This window comes from Corvus cornix, chromosome 4 (genome assembly GCF_000738735.6).
Source record: "Corvus cornix cornix isolate S_Up_H32 chromosome 4, ASM73873v5, whole genome shotgun sequence".
NCBI lineage: Eukaryota > Metazoa > Chordata > Aves > Passeriformes > Corvidae > Corvus > Corvus cornix.
This window is the reverse complement of record NC_046334.1, coordinates 17,344,020-17,357,582: the sequence shown is the minus strand read 5'-3', so window position 1 is coordinate 17,357,582 and position 13,563 is coordinate 17,344,020. Positions and strand designations below refer to the sequence as shown.

General features: G+C 40.9%; 1 protein-coding gene across 26 annotated transcripts in view; it reads right to left on the bottom strand.

Annotated features, from left to right (window-relative positions):
- Positions 1-13,563, bottom strand: part of ADGRL3 (adhesion G protein-coupled receptor L3) — a 404,123-nt gene that overhangs the window by 314,923 nt on the left and 75,637 nt on the right. For 25 of the 26 annotated variants that reach the window (XM_010411924.4, XM_010411928.4, XM_010411908.4 and 22 more), the window contains one exon: positions 1,696-1,938. In XM_010411924.4, the coding sequence (XP_010410226.2) occupies positions 1,696-1,750 (55 nt within the window). In that variant the 5' untranslated portion in view covers positions 1,751-1,938. Of the gene's footprint in view, positions 1-1,695; positions 2,166-13,563 lie in introns of those variants that run through there. The other variant, XM_039550838.1, reaches the window with a different exon arrangement.

Below are 13,563 nucleotides of genomic sequence, written 5' to 3'. Positions count from 1 at the left end.
CTTTAACTGTTAATACTACTAATACTACATAATTATAAAGATTTACAAAACATTTAGCATTTAACTTTCCTGGAGAGGGCTGGAGAGCACCTTTCTGAATAGCTCTTTCATTACATCCTAATTGGTCAGCTCAGTTTAAATACTCATTCTAATTTTCAAGTCAGTGAGGAGGGGTCTTTCTTGAAGAACAATAGTACAGATAGCCTTTGTCCCTAAAGGTGTTATATAAAAAGACGAGTTGTGCTCTATATTCAGCCAATTACATTTATTTTATTTTTTCATCACCTTTTTCCTGTAAAATTTTGCTCCAGTGTCTTAGCACATACACAGAGGATCAGTTGGTTAAAGTTCAAAAAGCCTGATGAGTATTTTAAAAGCAGGGGCCCACAGCTTACATACAGGGAGTCATGTCATTTACAAGCATGCTTCCACTGGCCTGTAATTAAAATGAGATCCTTGGTAGAGCTCACCTTCCATTTAAGCATCAGAAAAACCAGGTAGCCAGATTTTCCAAAGCTCTGCCCTGTGCATTCGGTAACTATTACTGCTGATAGGAGCACCTGAACCCTTCAGCACTTGTGAAACCTGGCAGCTTACTTCTAGAGCTTGGGTTTCTCATATCAAAAGAACCCAACAGGCCCAAAGAATTACATGTGTCACATTTCACTTAAAGAGTGTCCTGGCTAATAAAAGAGATCAAATTTTTCTGCTACAGCTCTGTACTGGGTTTGCACTGCCAGGTTCTGGGGAGGGAGGGGGCTGGTTACAGGGGTGGCTTCTGTGAGAAGCTGCTTGAAGCTTCCCCTGTGTCTGACAGAGCCAATGCCAGCTGGCTCCAGGACGGACCCATCACTGGCCAAGGCTGAGTCCATTGGTGACTGTGGTAGCACCTCTGGGATAACATATCTAAGAACAGGGACAAAGCTGCTGCTTTGTGAGAGGAACAGCTCTGCAGACAAGGTCAGTGAAGAAAGAGGGGCAGGAGGTGCTCCAAATGCCAGAGCTGAGATTTCCCTGCAGCCCATGGAGGCGAAGCAGCTGTGCCTCTGCAGCCCGTGGAGGAGGCTGTAACCCCATGCAGAGCCCACACTGGACCTTGATACGGCTCTGTGGAGAGAGGAGCCCACCACACTGGAGCAGGTTTGCTGGCTGGCAGGATGTGTGACCCCATAGGAGGAACACAGGCTGGAGCGGGGGAAGAATGTGAGGGGCCCTCCCTCTGAGGAGGGGGAAGGAGCAGTAGATACAAGGTGTCATGCACTGAACACAACTCCCATTCCCTGTGCCAATGTACTTCTGCAGGGAAGAAGGTAAAGACATTGGGAGCAAGCTCACTTCAGGAAGGAGGGAGGCAGATGGGAGGGTGTTTTTATGATTTGCCTTTATTTCTCATTACCCTACTCTGGTTTGAATGGTAATAAATCCATTTCTCCCCAAGAACAAGGAGGAAAAAGTCTGTCTAATGAAGCAGCTAAACTCAGAAAAAGAAACCTTTACGTGTCACCAGAGTTCTTTGTTTCAGAAGTTAAGTCATAATGTAACCCGGGAATTTCAAAGACCTGAGGTGCAAGCAGGGAGAGAAATCCACATCCTGTAAAAAAACCCTACACCATTAGGAAAAGACATAGACAAAATCCTTGCTATTTTCTCTTCTCTTCCCCTCCCACAGGCAAATTTACACCACCTCTCACTCACCATGGGCAAACGGTGTTAAGAGCATTGTGAAGAACAGCAGCTGTGATGACCACATGACTGTGAAGGAGAGCTTGAAAGTATCCCAGCAAACAAGGGTTCAAACAAAAAGGTGAGCGTCCTCCTGCACTTGCTTCCAACACTTCAACTGTTGTTGGCCTTCAATTCACATCCAAAAAGGGGAAAAAAACCCAATCAAAAATAATAATAAAAAATATCCCACAGCCAGTATCCAGAGTCTGAGACCTAGAAATGAGAAAGGAAAAAAACCTGCAGTTAGTAAAACAGTAAGATAGGTGTTTTCAATCAAGTCTTGATGTGTTTCTTTGCTGCCAGCAGCTGTAAAGGCAAATGTGTCTTCCTCACTCCCTGGCTCTTCAGATTCATGCACACTCCTACATAAAATAACAAATAAAACATAGGCCTGTGCAGAGAACCAGTTACCAGTTGGTGGATAACCAGTGCTCTGCTTCCAATCTCAAAACAGCGCTCCAGACAGCAGTTTTGAACAAAAAAGCTAAGACCTTTCCCTCCCTTTTGCATTTCTGTCATGCCTCCGCTGTGGATACTAACGGCAAGATACCAGGCCAGGCAGTGGGATTAGTAACATAGTTTGAGAGTATTTCCACTGATGATATGCCAAAAAGCCTCTCTTTGTTTGAGGCGACCTGTAATGGCTTTTAATCACTGAATCTGGACCAGGCTTTGAATCCAAGTAGAGCCCAAAGTCACCCTTATCCTACAACCAGCCACTTTCTAGTCACTGCCAGCGACTCACTGCTAGTCGAGCTCTGCAGTTATTTATTGTGGAATTAAAAATAATGGTCTTGTCCATCCCACGCGCTTACAGCAAAGAGCGGGGCAATCTGAATCCGTGCTTGACTAGAAACATTCGCTCGTTTAACTGGAGAACATATTCCAGCTTTCCATCATTTTAATCTCTCCAGAAGGGGCTAGATGGCCACAGTGATTCAAACTTGGCAGGAAAAAAACAACTATACAGAGTTAAACCACGGCAGCAGTTTGAAACTTAGCTCCCCACTGACTCTAAAATGATGAGGAAATATGAGGAATTGAAAAGTACTTTACATATCTGTTTTGAACTCCTTAGACTCTGCAGTCTTCACAGTACTGGTCTAATTAAAAATCTCTCCAAAAATCTCTGATCAACAGAAGTTATTCTTCTCTGAGCACAGAAGCTGTTTTTGCCAACTTTTGTTCTTACCCAAAACCGAGTCTGAGCCAAAAAGCTGTATGAAAAAACTGTGCTGCATGCCATTGTGATGTGGGTATATTTCTGAAAGTCTGGCATGACAAAGTGGCCTTTGTTTTGCTGCCTATCTTTACTGATCAACTAAATAAAACCCCACATTGTTCAGAACCAAAGTCTATAAAGAAGCTGCATTTTTTTTTAATAAATATATCTTGCACTGCCAAGATTTTATTCTCTCACTTGACTCTCCTCCCCAGTCTGTCCCTGTAATTTGTTCACTCAAATGTAGCATTTAGTTTCCATAGTTTTTTCTCCTCTCTTGTAAGTGGGGTTTCTAAAAAATCCAAGGTCAATCTGCAGTCAAGTGGCTTCTTTATGGACATCCTTGAAATTAAAACTTTGCTTGAGCTGGGACTAATCAAAATGGTCATTGATAACACTAAAAGTCAGTTTTTCAAACAGAGAAGGGCCTCATGAATATTTTAAATTGTACATTCTAAACAGTGATCAAGTTTTTCATTTATATTTTAGTAGGCTACCAGTACACATCAAACTACAGCACTGCTATTATTTATGCATGGCATGTTCTATAGCACCCTCTGTAAAGTTTTAAAGTGAGAAGCTTTTTGCGCTACAAAATTTCAAAAGGCGTACAGAGATGGGTGAAAGCTATCCGAGCACAGGTACACTTCCCTGAAGCAAAAGCTCAGTCAGGCAGTGGAGGAGCACAGGTTTGTTTTCAATTTTTATTTGTTTAAACTGCATCAGTTCTGAATAATCTAAGTCTGTTAGAAAGAGATAACATTATGGTGCAGTAAAAGGGTTTTGGGTATAAACTGAAGAAGCCACAAATTAATTAGGTTCCCTATCCCAGAGAAGGGATAATTGTCAGCAAAATACTTACATAGGGCCCTTTAATTTTTTTTAATCTGTCTATACATTCCTTCATGAGAGGATTCTAGGAATTTTTTTCTATTATCTCATGGGCTGAGGATGAATGAGCAAAGGATTCACATGCCCTCTGCAAAGTCCAAACACTAATTTTTGGGAACTAATGTCTTGGAACTACCAGAGCCACAAGTAAACATCTTATCCTCCTGGAAAGTACATTATTGAGTCACAAAGCTCCTGTGCAAAAGAGACAACAGGACTAGCTCATCACTATGAATCATTTACTCCAGTTGTAAATCTGACCAAATACTTTCTGTCCCACCGTCCTTCCTGCCAGAGGAGAACACGCCAGAGCCATGGCCTGTCAGGTGGTGTCTGCACACCCTGGCTGGCACCACCTTGTCCTCAAACTTGCTTCTGCAAAGCCTTCAACCCCTTCAGCTTAAGCTCACACACAAATACTACCAATACACAATGTGTCTGGAGACATGCCAGCTGTGTTCAACAACACAGGGCACCACTAGATTAACCAAATACATTGGAATGCTGCAAAATTCTGGGTGGGTTTGTATTTCACGTAATCGAATAATCACAGTGTGTTTGTGAACTGGGTATCTGCAGGGAAACAGCTACATAGGAAATGAGCACAACAACCATTTTTCTTAATGGTCACTCAACACCCACAAGCAGCATTGTAAGACACAGAAAGAGGCCTACAAAACAAAATTCACTTCATCTTTGGATTACCTCCAGGTAAAGCACAGACAAAGAGGGGAAACTGGAGAGAACAGTTCACTATCTGTGAACTGTTCGGTGAGGAGTGGTACATTTATTGATGCAAGACAGGGATACACTATCACAGTGAAAAATTTAAGGGCTTGACTTAAGGGGTTTGAACTTTAACCACAAAGATGATGCAGCCTGCATTGATTTAAGAGAAAGTTCTTCTGCTCACTGACCTTTATGCCCAAAGGGCTGCCCCAACACCTTCACAGTCTGATCTGCTGCATCACCCAAACCAGAACTGCATGCTGGCAGTTCCCAAAAATCCAGCTCAAAGTGCTACTGACAGAATAGGAGAAAGCTAAATAAAGGAAACTCAGGCCTCATAGTGAAGAGATGAGCAGTGAAGTATTCATCAAGGCGTTGCTCATAAAAGAGCATTATAGATACACTGACAAACTCAACATCTACCCAAGTCTGTTCTTCAGCAGTTGATGTCAAGCAGCACATGGAGCATTTTCTGCGCTCATCTGTCGACAGTCTACAGGGAGGGTGAAAGAGAAAAGGAAACCAGTTCACGTGGTGAGCAAACAGATAGGCTGAATTCAAAGCAGAACTCAGAGCAGTGCAAGCCAAACCTGTCAGAACTCCATTTAATTACTGCCTCCTTCCAAACACAAGCAATTGCACCTGCACAAAGCTCTACACTACCCTCCTCACACAGCAAAAGCTGCTTCGGGTATCCAGAGTTTTCTGGGCACTTGGGGTACAGCCAGGGGAGAGGCCAGAGTGTCTTACAGAGAGGCGCATTAGCAAAAGCCAGATAGAAATGCTGGGGTTTTCATATCCAGTTTTACTTGCAGCAATTTTCTCCCCACCCCTGAAAATGTGCATAGCAGAACTAGCTTAAACAAATCAAGGATACAAGGACTGCTTTATATTTCTTAATAGAAAAGATTCCGACACTTACTCTCCTCCTTTGGCAAAAGTCACCTACTAAGTAGAAAATAAGTGTGATGTTTCAAACAAATATTGATTAAAGTCACTGTTTACAAGGGGAAAAGCTGGGAAGTAGTTAAACTCCTTGAAGCTGATGGTCCAAGCTGGAACCATGGGTGTAATTCCCCATTCTAAGCATCTGCTACTTGAGATAATTTATTTCAGGCAACATATTCAGAATTTTGCTAAGATAGGGAAGAGAATTAACCCCAGCAAGAAAAAAATAAGACATGCAATCTCTGCAAAATTAAATTAACTGCAATTTATTGTTAGAAAATTTCTTTAACTAAGAGAATGAGCTGTATTTCCACTCCCATTATGAATGGCTAAACAAAAGAATTGCTGCAATACATTTGGCCATAAGTTGTTTGCAAAACACATCTTTTTTTTTTTTTTTTTTTTTTTTTTTGCAACATTACTAAAAAGGAAAGGTTTTGCTCCTCCAACCTCTTTCCACATTTATCCTATTTCAAATCCCCTTCCCTGTCAGGTTTTCAGGATGTGGCTCCCTGGTCCTTTTGTGATGGCAGCAACACAACCTGCCATGTAAAAGGTCACACAGACTTTAGCAACTGTATAACACAGGGGGAGCAGGGCAGGAGCAGGCTGCACTCCTGGCATTTCCACATGCACTTTCACTCAGAGCCACTCACTGAAGTTCCTCCTACAGGGACATGCTCATTAATGGATAGGTCTTTCTATGTGTTTTTTAAGAAGTCAGGAACATGTTTCTGAGACACTGAATTATCTGTAAACTTTTATCTCTGTCTGCATTCAGCCCAGGGGAATGTTCATCCTATACCACAAATACTTCTGAAATCAGAGTTCTCACTGAGTTCAGAAATAAACACTTTTGGTTCTCAAAATCATGAGTTGTCCATGGCTTTCAGCTCTTCATTTCAAGTTTACCAGATGTGAGGAAGCACTGTGAAAGAGCCAGTGAGCCTTCTTAGGGTGCCAGGACTTGCCAGCCTGTGGTTCAAACTGCTCACACCTACGTCCTCTTTCTGTACTGCAGACACTGCTGCTGCTCTCACACCTCTGCTGGGGCTGTAAACTCTGAGGGGAACACTTCAACCCTCTCACCCAATATGTGCAAAATGACATGGTATTTCTAAGTCACTTCTTCCAAGAAAGATTTAAAATGTGCATTTGCACCTCTATTACACTGAGTTGCCATTCCTGTACATTAATATTCATTTCATCCATATTGTTTGAAAACCCAAAACCATTCTGCCTGTTATTTCCTTCCTTATACCTGATGTAGCACTCTGGAAAGTAATTTTAAAAACCTTAAAAACAAGCTACAATGATAGCAAGGTCTAACAAGTTTGTGTTTATCCTGGATTCTTCGGTATCACTGCAGTGCTACTTACACTTCCCTGAGGGGAGTGGCCGGGGCAGCAAGGAGCCACTCTCAGCTCAAACCAAGCTCATCAACCACCTGTTTAGGCTATAATTCAAAGTGACAAAGAGCTCTTTCGATGTTCTGCGGGATTTGCTGCAAAATAACTCTCAAGTGTTAACTGAGTTAATTCATTTTAGATTAATCAAGCCTTTGATAAAAGCACACCCGAATACAGACTGGCTGAATATAGTGGCTTTTTTTTTTTTCCTGTGTAGGTGAAATAGAGGCTTTTGTGCTGGTCCAGAGGTCAAAAGGGGAACTTGAGCTATCAGCTGCTTGTTGGTTTTCCCATTCAATCCAGAATCAAAGCAATTTCAGCAGAAAATGATAATTATACTAATAGTGAAGCCATTCACACATCTTGTGACTACACATGGAAGGATGGGGAGAAGGAACAGACAGAGAAAAGTTAAGAGCCTTGGAAATATGGTCCAGAAGCTTAGAAAGAATGTACTGAATTGTACATCTGAAAATCACAGCTACTGAATGTTCCAGACTTTCTTTAAGTGCCTGCTGGTTATCCTTGGCAATATACTTCATTACAGATTTAGGAGGAAAGTACACCATTCACAAGGTCCCTGTGTGTGTGCAAATATATGATAACACATGCAAAATTTCAAAAGGTGCAGAGTATCATGCGAGGATGTGGTAAAATATGCAAATGTTTGTACTGCATTACCCCCCGAGATCAGCGGGCTTTCTGAAAACTGATTACAAAAAACTTGGTACTCTTGCTGGTTAAGCACCACCTGCTAAAGCAGCTCACAGCTGGCAAGAAGCATCTCAGTCCCTCCACTCCAAACCCATCAGGGCAAAAAAAAAAAACCCTGTAAGTCTTGGGAAAAGCTGTGCAGCTCTTCAGACAAGCTGCACGGCACCATAGACTTCTGACCACCTGAAACAGTCCTATGTCATCATTGTATACAGCAATTATTACAACAATGCTCCAGAAAATTTCAGGGAGGTGTTAAGATATTTCTCAAAAATTTATTATACCTACATAATGCACCAGTCTTTCTCAAATGTTTCAGTTTATAGCACATCTTTATAGAGGGAAAATAATGCATAGGCAAGCTCTCTTCACACTACTGCCAACAGTTATGATTTCAATGTAAAACTCAATATGTGGCAGCTCCTTGCAATAATAAAAATTTCAGCTTTCTTTTCAAGTAAATTTCTCCTTGCAAAGAAAAACAGGACCCAAATACAGCTTAGAGGCTCAGTAAAACTGATGGTAAATAAACAGAATTCAACATATTTGATTTGAAATTCACATGACTTGTAAGCAAATCTCAGATTTTTTTTTTTTTTTAGTTTCCTGTGAATGATTCAGGATGTTGAAAGTCTGGATTTGACAATACTCTCACAATGCTTATTTGCATTCCACAGAGCCTTCAGCAATTCTGTGACAAATAAAACATGTGTGGTGCGTGCACTGAAAATGCAGACAAGCTTATCACCAGGGTCAGCATAATTTTAATCTCCCTTTGCTACCACAAACTCATCTTATATTTTGAGGCATATCACCTCTCCCACACATACTGGCCCTGTTTCTCCAAGTGCCTTACCAGGGCTGTAATTGTGATGGCACAGATCCTGCACCAGGTCTTACTTTAATGTGAGGAAGTGACAGCCTCCAAGGAGAAAATCAGCCAAAGGAAGCGACAGAAAATTCCATGAGAGTTCAAACTGGGGAAGTGAAGTGTGATATTGGGACCAGAGGAGGAATACCCCTAAATGCTTCTGGATGCAGCCTTTAAAATATTTTTCAATATTCTTTTATCCTCCCTATCTCTCTCTCCCTGCTCTGTCTCCTTCATATCAGCTGTAATTTTTTTCCTTTCCTCTTCCTGGCAGGTAAGGACCTCTTTAACTTACACTGCCCCAGATGGAGCAGCAGCTGCAGATCTATATAGAGTTTAGTGACATTTACTTTCACTACAAGGATGGGATTTCTTGCTGGGGTGTGTAGGGGAATGCAGGCAGGAGCCATTTCTCCTTTGCCTGAATTCATCAGGAGGCAGCCCAGAGCTCCTATTAGTGGCCTCCTTCCCTCCATGCTTCAGCCAGGAGCAGCTGTTTGCTCCCCAAAAGTAGTGTTATGCCAGAGAAGTTTTTTACTTACAAAGATGATAGTGGACCACTTTTTGTGAGCTCGGCAGTTCAGAAAGGGAGGAAAGGGCTGCCTTGTGTCCACCCTGGGGCACTCTCCTTTCACAGCCCAGTTGGCCCCACAGTTCTTTGGCTCTGAAGGCTAAAGAGCACAGCTGAAGACATCTTTAGCTACACAGAACTGAGCACTACTGAGCTGAAGCACAAAGCCTGCCCCCTTTGATGGCTTGGTTCACGGGACCCAACAGATATAGCAACACATGCACCAGAAACACCGGGATCATGACTGCACTTCTTGTAGGAAGCAGGACTTTTGACAGTGCTGGGTTTCCTCAGCCTTTGACTCACTCCAGCTTCAGTCACTACTTGCAAATATGACTATATGCAGTAATAAAACAGGGGAAAGGTACCACTTGACTGAGGAACTGCAATGAAAACAGCAAGAAAGCTGTAATCTATTTCCTAAGTGTAAAATGTGCATCCAGTGCATTTTTTATCCTGTCTTGCTTAGTATTCTCTTCTCAAATGGATGGTAACAGATATTATTTGTTTTGCTGTAATAAAGTGTAATTTTCTTCACTTTTTGTGCTGGTTTGGAAGTTAACATGCAGTATAAGGAGGGATAATAGCTTTTCCCATTGAAAATGTACTGCTCTTGAAAGACTTAGAGTAACAACAAGAAACCACCTTACACACAACTCTATGCATACATGCACAATATCAAGGGGAACAAAAATCGCTAGTAAAAGAGATTAATGGCAAAAGCCAGGTGAATAACACATTTTTAAAGGAGAGTTTATCTAGGAAAAAGATAAGTTTAATTGTCTTTCAGACCTGTTATGATGTAATAAATGTCTATTAATGTTTAGCAGCAAATTGGCTTTTAATGATCATTGCTATTTTTAGCTGGTGGGTGACACGTAGTTTAAATATAAACCAGATTTATGTTTTACACACCAGGATGACTTTCTCAGATGACTCTCCTTGATTTAACCTCTTCACACCCCACAAGACATTTAATATAATTTTATTTCTAATAGACTGTGAGCCAATAGGATTATATTTGGTACTACTGATGTTTTCAATGAGAAATAAAATCAATGAGGTTTATGCTGAAGATAAGTGTAAGTGATTAGTTAAGTGTAAGTGGCTTGGAAAATATTAGGAGGGCTACATTATTCAAGCAAATTATGCAAATTAAAAAAGACTCTGGATTGAAGTAGAATCTATGAAAAACTCCTGACCTTGCTGTGTTGGAAAAAATCTTAGCTAGAATTTGGGGTTTTTTTGGGAGTACCTCAAAAATGAGCATTAGTAGGCGAGAAATTTTGTCACATTTTTCAACACAAGCAGTCAACCTTAAACATTCATACCTACAAGGAAAAAATAAAAAAATCCTCTTTTTAGACCTAGAGACAAAGAGCAGCCCAGTAGGTTGCTAGGAGAAAAATAAACAGCACTTGATGTAGTGTAAAAAGAGCGGGCAAGCGAGGCAAAGCCCTGCACATGCTGACTGGGAAAGCAAGACAGGAACACAGAAGCAGCATTCTGCATCATTTAAAAAAAAAAAAAAAAAGAAAAAAAAGTAAGAGATATGCATACTGAAGTATAAAGGTTGCCTCTAAATTTCTAGGTGTGGTATTCTCCAATGAGTTGCACACACAGAAGCAATAGCAAAAGCAATAGCCCAAATTACTGAACAAGAAGTATTTACAGTTCCCTAAAGCAAATGTCTGTGTTGTAATAACCAATAGCCTGCTTTTCCACATTTTACCATGTTAATGAAGTCTGTTGCACATTAATCAAGAGTCGAACCTCTTTGATCTTTGGAGAGGAAAATAAAAAGAAAGAGAGATTCAATTATTGCACTCATTTTCTGCACAGATACTTTTGTTATTACTTATATTCTGCTAACAGAGGTCACCATCTCACCCAAAGCCTAGTTACAAAAGGTCCTGGGCATTCTCACAGCAAAACACAGCTTTCTTCCTCCTTCCCCTTTCCTCACTCATATTATCCAATCAACAAAGAATGGCAGGAAAACACTCCTCTGTAGAGAGAGGGGCTGGGGATTTCCATGTGTGCCCTTCAACTCTGAAATCAAGCTTCAGCCAGTAAGTGGACCATCTCCAGCCAACTTTGATAACCAGTCATACATACTCAACATCTCCTTAAGCCCTGCAGAAGCAGCCCTTCAGAACTGCACCCAGTCCAATCTCTAAGGAAAATACCTCTCAAACACAAGCTGGAAGACTGCAACTTTTTTTGATCTCCTTCCTAATGAGGAGCATCGTATCACTACACACAACAGTGACTTCAAATCTGAAAGGGCCACTGCGTTACAGATGAGAGTCAACACTTCTCCTACAAAGGAAACATTTTATACAAGAAGCTCTGGATGGATAAAATATTTATATAATACAGATCACACACACTCTCTTCCCTTCTGAAGTGAAACAAAGGCCAGATATTTCCAGCTGAAACTACAAGAGGGATCTTAACTAAACAGAACATTTAAACCTGGATGGAATTTCACCAGGGGCTTCCAGCTGAGGCCCCCACTCTCACTTCACAACTTCGCATCATCACAACATATATGGTAACCAGCTCTTCTCCAAAGTAACTAGCACCTTAACTCTTGCAAAAGGTATTTTTAAAGGCCAAACGCATGCTTTTTGCAAAAGAAAAGCAAGTTTTGCAAAAGAAAATCTTACTCCAGTAAGCATGTATGCTTTTTTAATGGGTACTATCAAGTTTTCAAACAGTAAAATACTTGGATGAGTGAAAGGCTAAAATTAATTAATTCCTTGAGTGCTTTCTAGCAGAAATTAATCGTGAGGACGATCAGGACAAACGTGCTTTTTAGGAGAATTGTCTTGGGTGCTGAGTAAGGAATGTGAGATACTTGTCCTCTTTTCATGCCTCATAGCTGAGGATCAGTAGCAACCACCTAAAGAGAAAATATGCCTGTTCTGAAATTTGCCTATATAGGATGTGCCTGCCTCTGTAAGCCTCAAACACATTTCTTAATGACCCATTACATAGTAACAACCACTGAGAGGTCCATAGGAAAACTGACAGCAGACTTTACCACAGAAGGTTATCTTAAGTCCCAGAAAATGATGCGGTGTCATGTAAAGAATGGGGAGGAGGAAACCCCAAGTTTAACCCTGAAAATTCTTCAATGCCTTTTTCCCCCCAAATAAACTTGGGGGGAAACTTGGGAGTCCTGCTTGACTCCCTCTGAAATCATGGGATTTTAATTTATCTTTCAGCTAAACTACTGCTGGACTAGAGTGACTGCATTCAATAACAATGCTCTCATTTGTAGTCTGTCCAACTGAAGCAAAAACTTCTATAACATTTTACATTTTAAAGTATGCATTGAATTCAGAATAATCAAAAAATGATTGTAAACATTCAGCTCTGTCACAGGTATCTGGCAAAATCAAATACCATCAAATACAGTCAGACTCGCTGTACCACTAGTAACTCTGCAATGAGCTTAGTTACCCAGCTTCCACTGTTTATAAGGAAACAGCCAATAACCTCATTTCCATATACCTGAGTATAACAGCTGTAAAATTTCCAGTAACACCTTTACTTGTGGTATGCAAGTCCACTTCTGATTTTGGTCTTAATGCCTTGCTTCCTCCTAGATGAAAAGTGAGATGTCTCAGTAGTCAGGGAGTAACATTTAATTGCAGGAGTCACATTCAATTCCAAAGAAGAAATTAAGCACCTCTGGCAAGTAGAAGGCAAGATAATTAATCTGATGCATGGGCCTGTCTCTTGTGATATTTTGCAGGGGATTCTGTAAATACCAAAATGTAGCTATGTTTGAAAGGTAACATGAATTTGGGGGGAAAGAGGGAGAATTCTGGCAACTCCTGAAATGTTCCCTGTGAAAGAAAGACCCCATTTCTCATGCCTCTGCAGGAGAAGGTTTCGAAAGCACTTCTGCTCTAATGCTAGCTCATCTGAGGTCACTGGCAAAATGTTGCTGATGGCTGAAGGAAGATGTACAATCAAGAGAGAGCTTTTGAAAACATTGCCCTAAGCCTAGTAAGCAGCAAGTAAAACCTTTGTTATTTAAGGTCATAGCTGGAAGTGAAACTGCAATAAAGTACTTCATTTGATTATGTGAAAGGCAATTCACTGTAAACAACAAACAACAACTCTTTACTACATCTTTACTTTGACTTATTTTACTGTAAGTGGACTAAGCACTGTGGTTTATAAAACAAGGGGATAAATGACAGAGAGACATCAACCCTAAATATTTTGCTAAAGAAATCACTCTTCTGTTCATTTTGTTCTCCCTATAAGGGAGATTCACAAGGGTAAAGCAGAAACACTGGGCTTCAAAAGTAACCAAAATTGGCAAATTGTGCAGAAAGATAGATAGTGTCATTGTTTAGCACTTGGCACCAGTGTGGATCTGAGCAAGCAAGAACACAGATTGCCTGTGATGGGAAAATCTATCAAATATAGGAGAGCCAACTGACGGCTAAAAATCTAACAT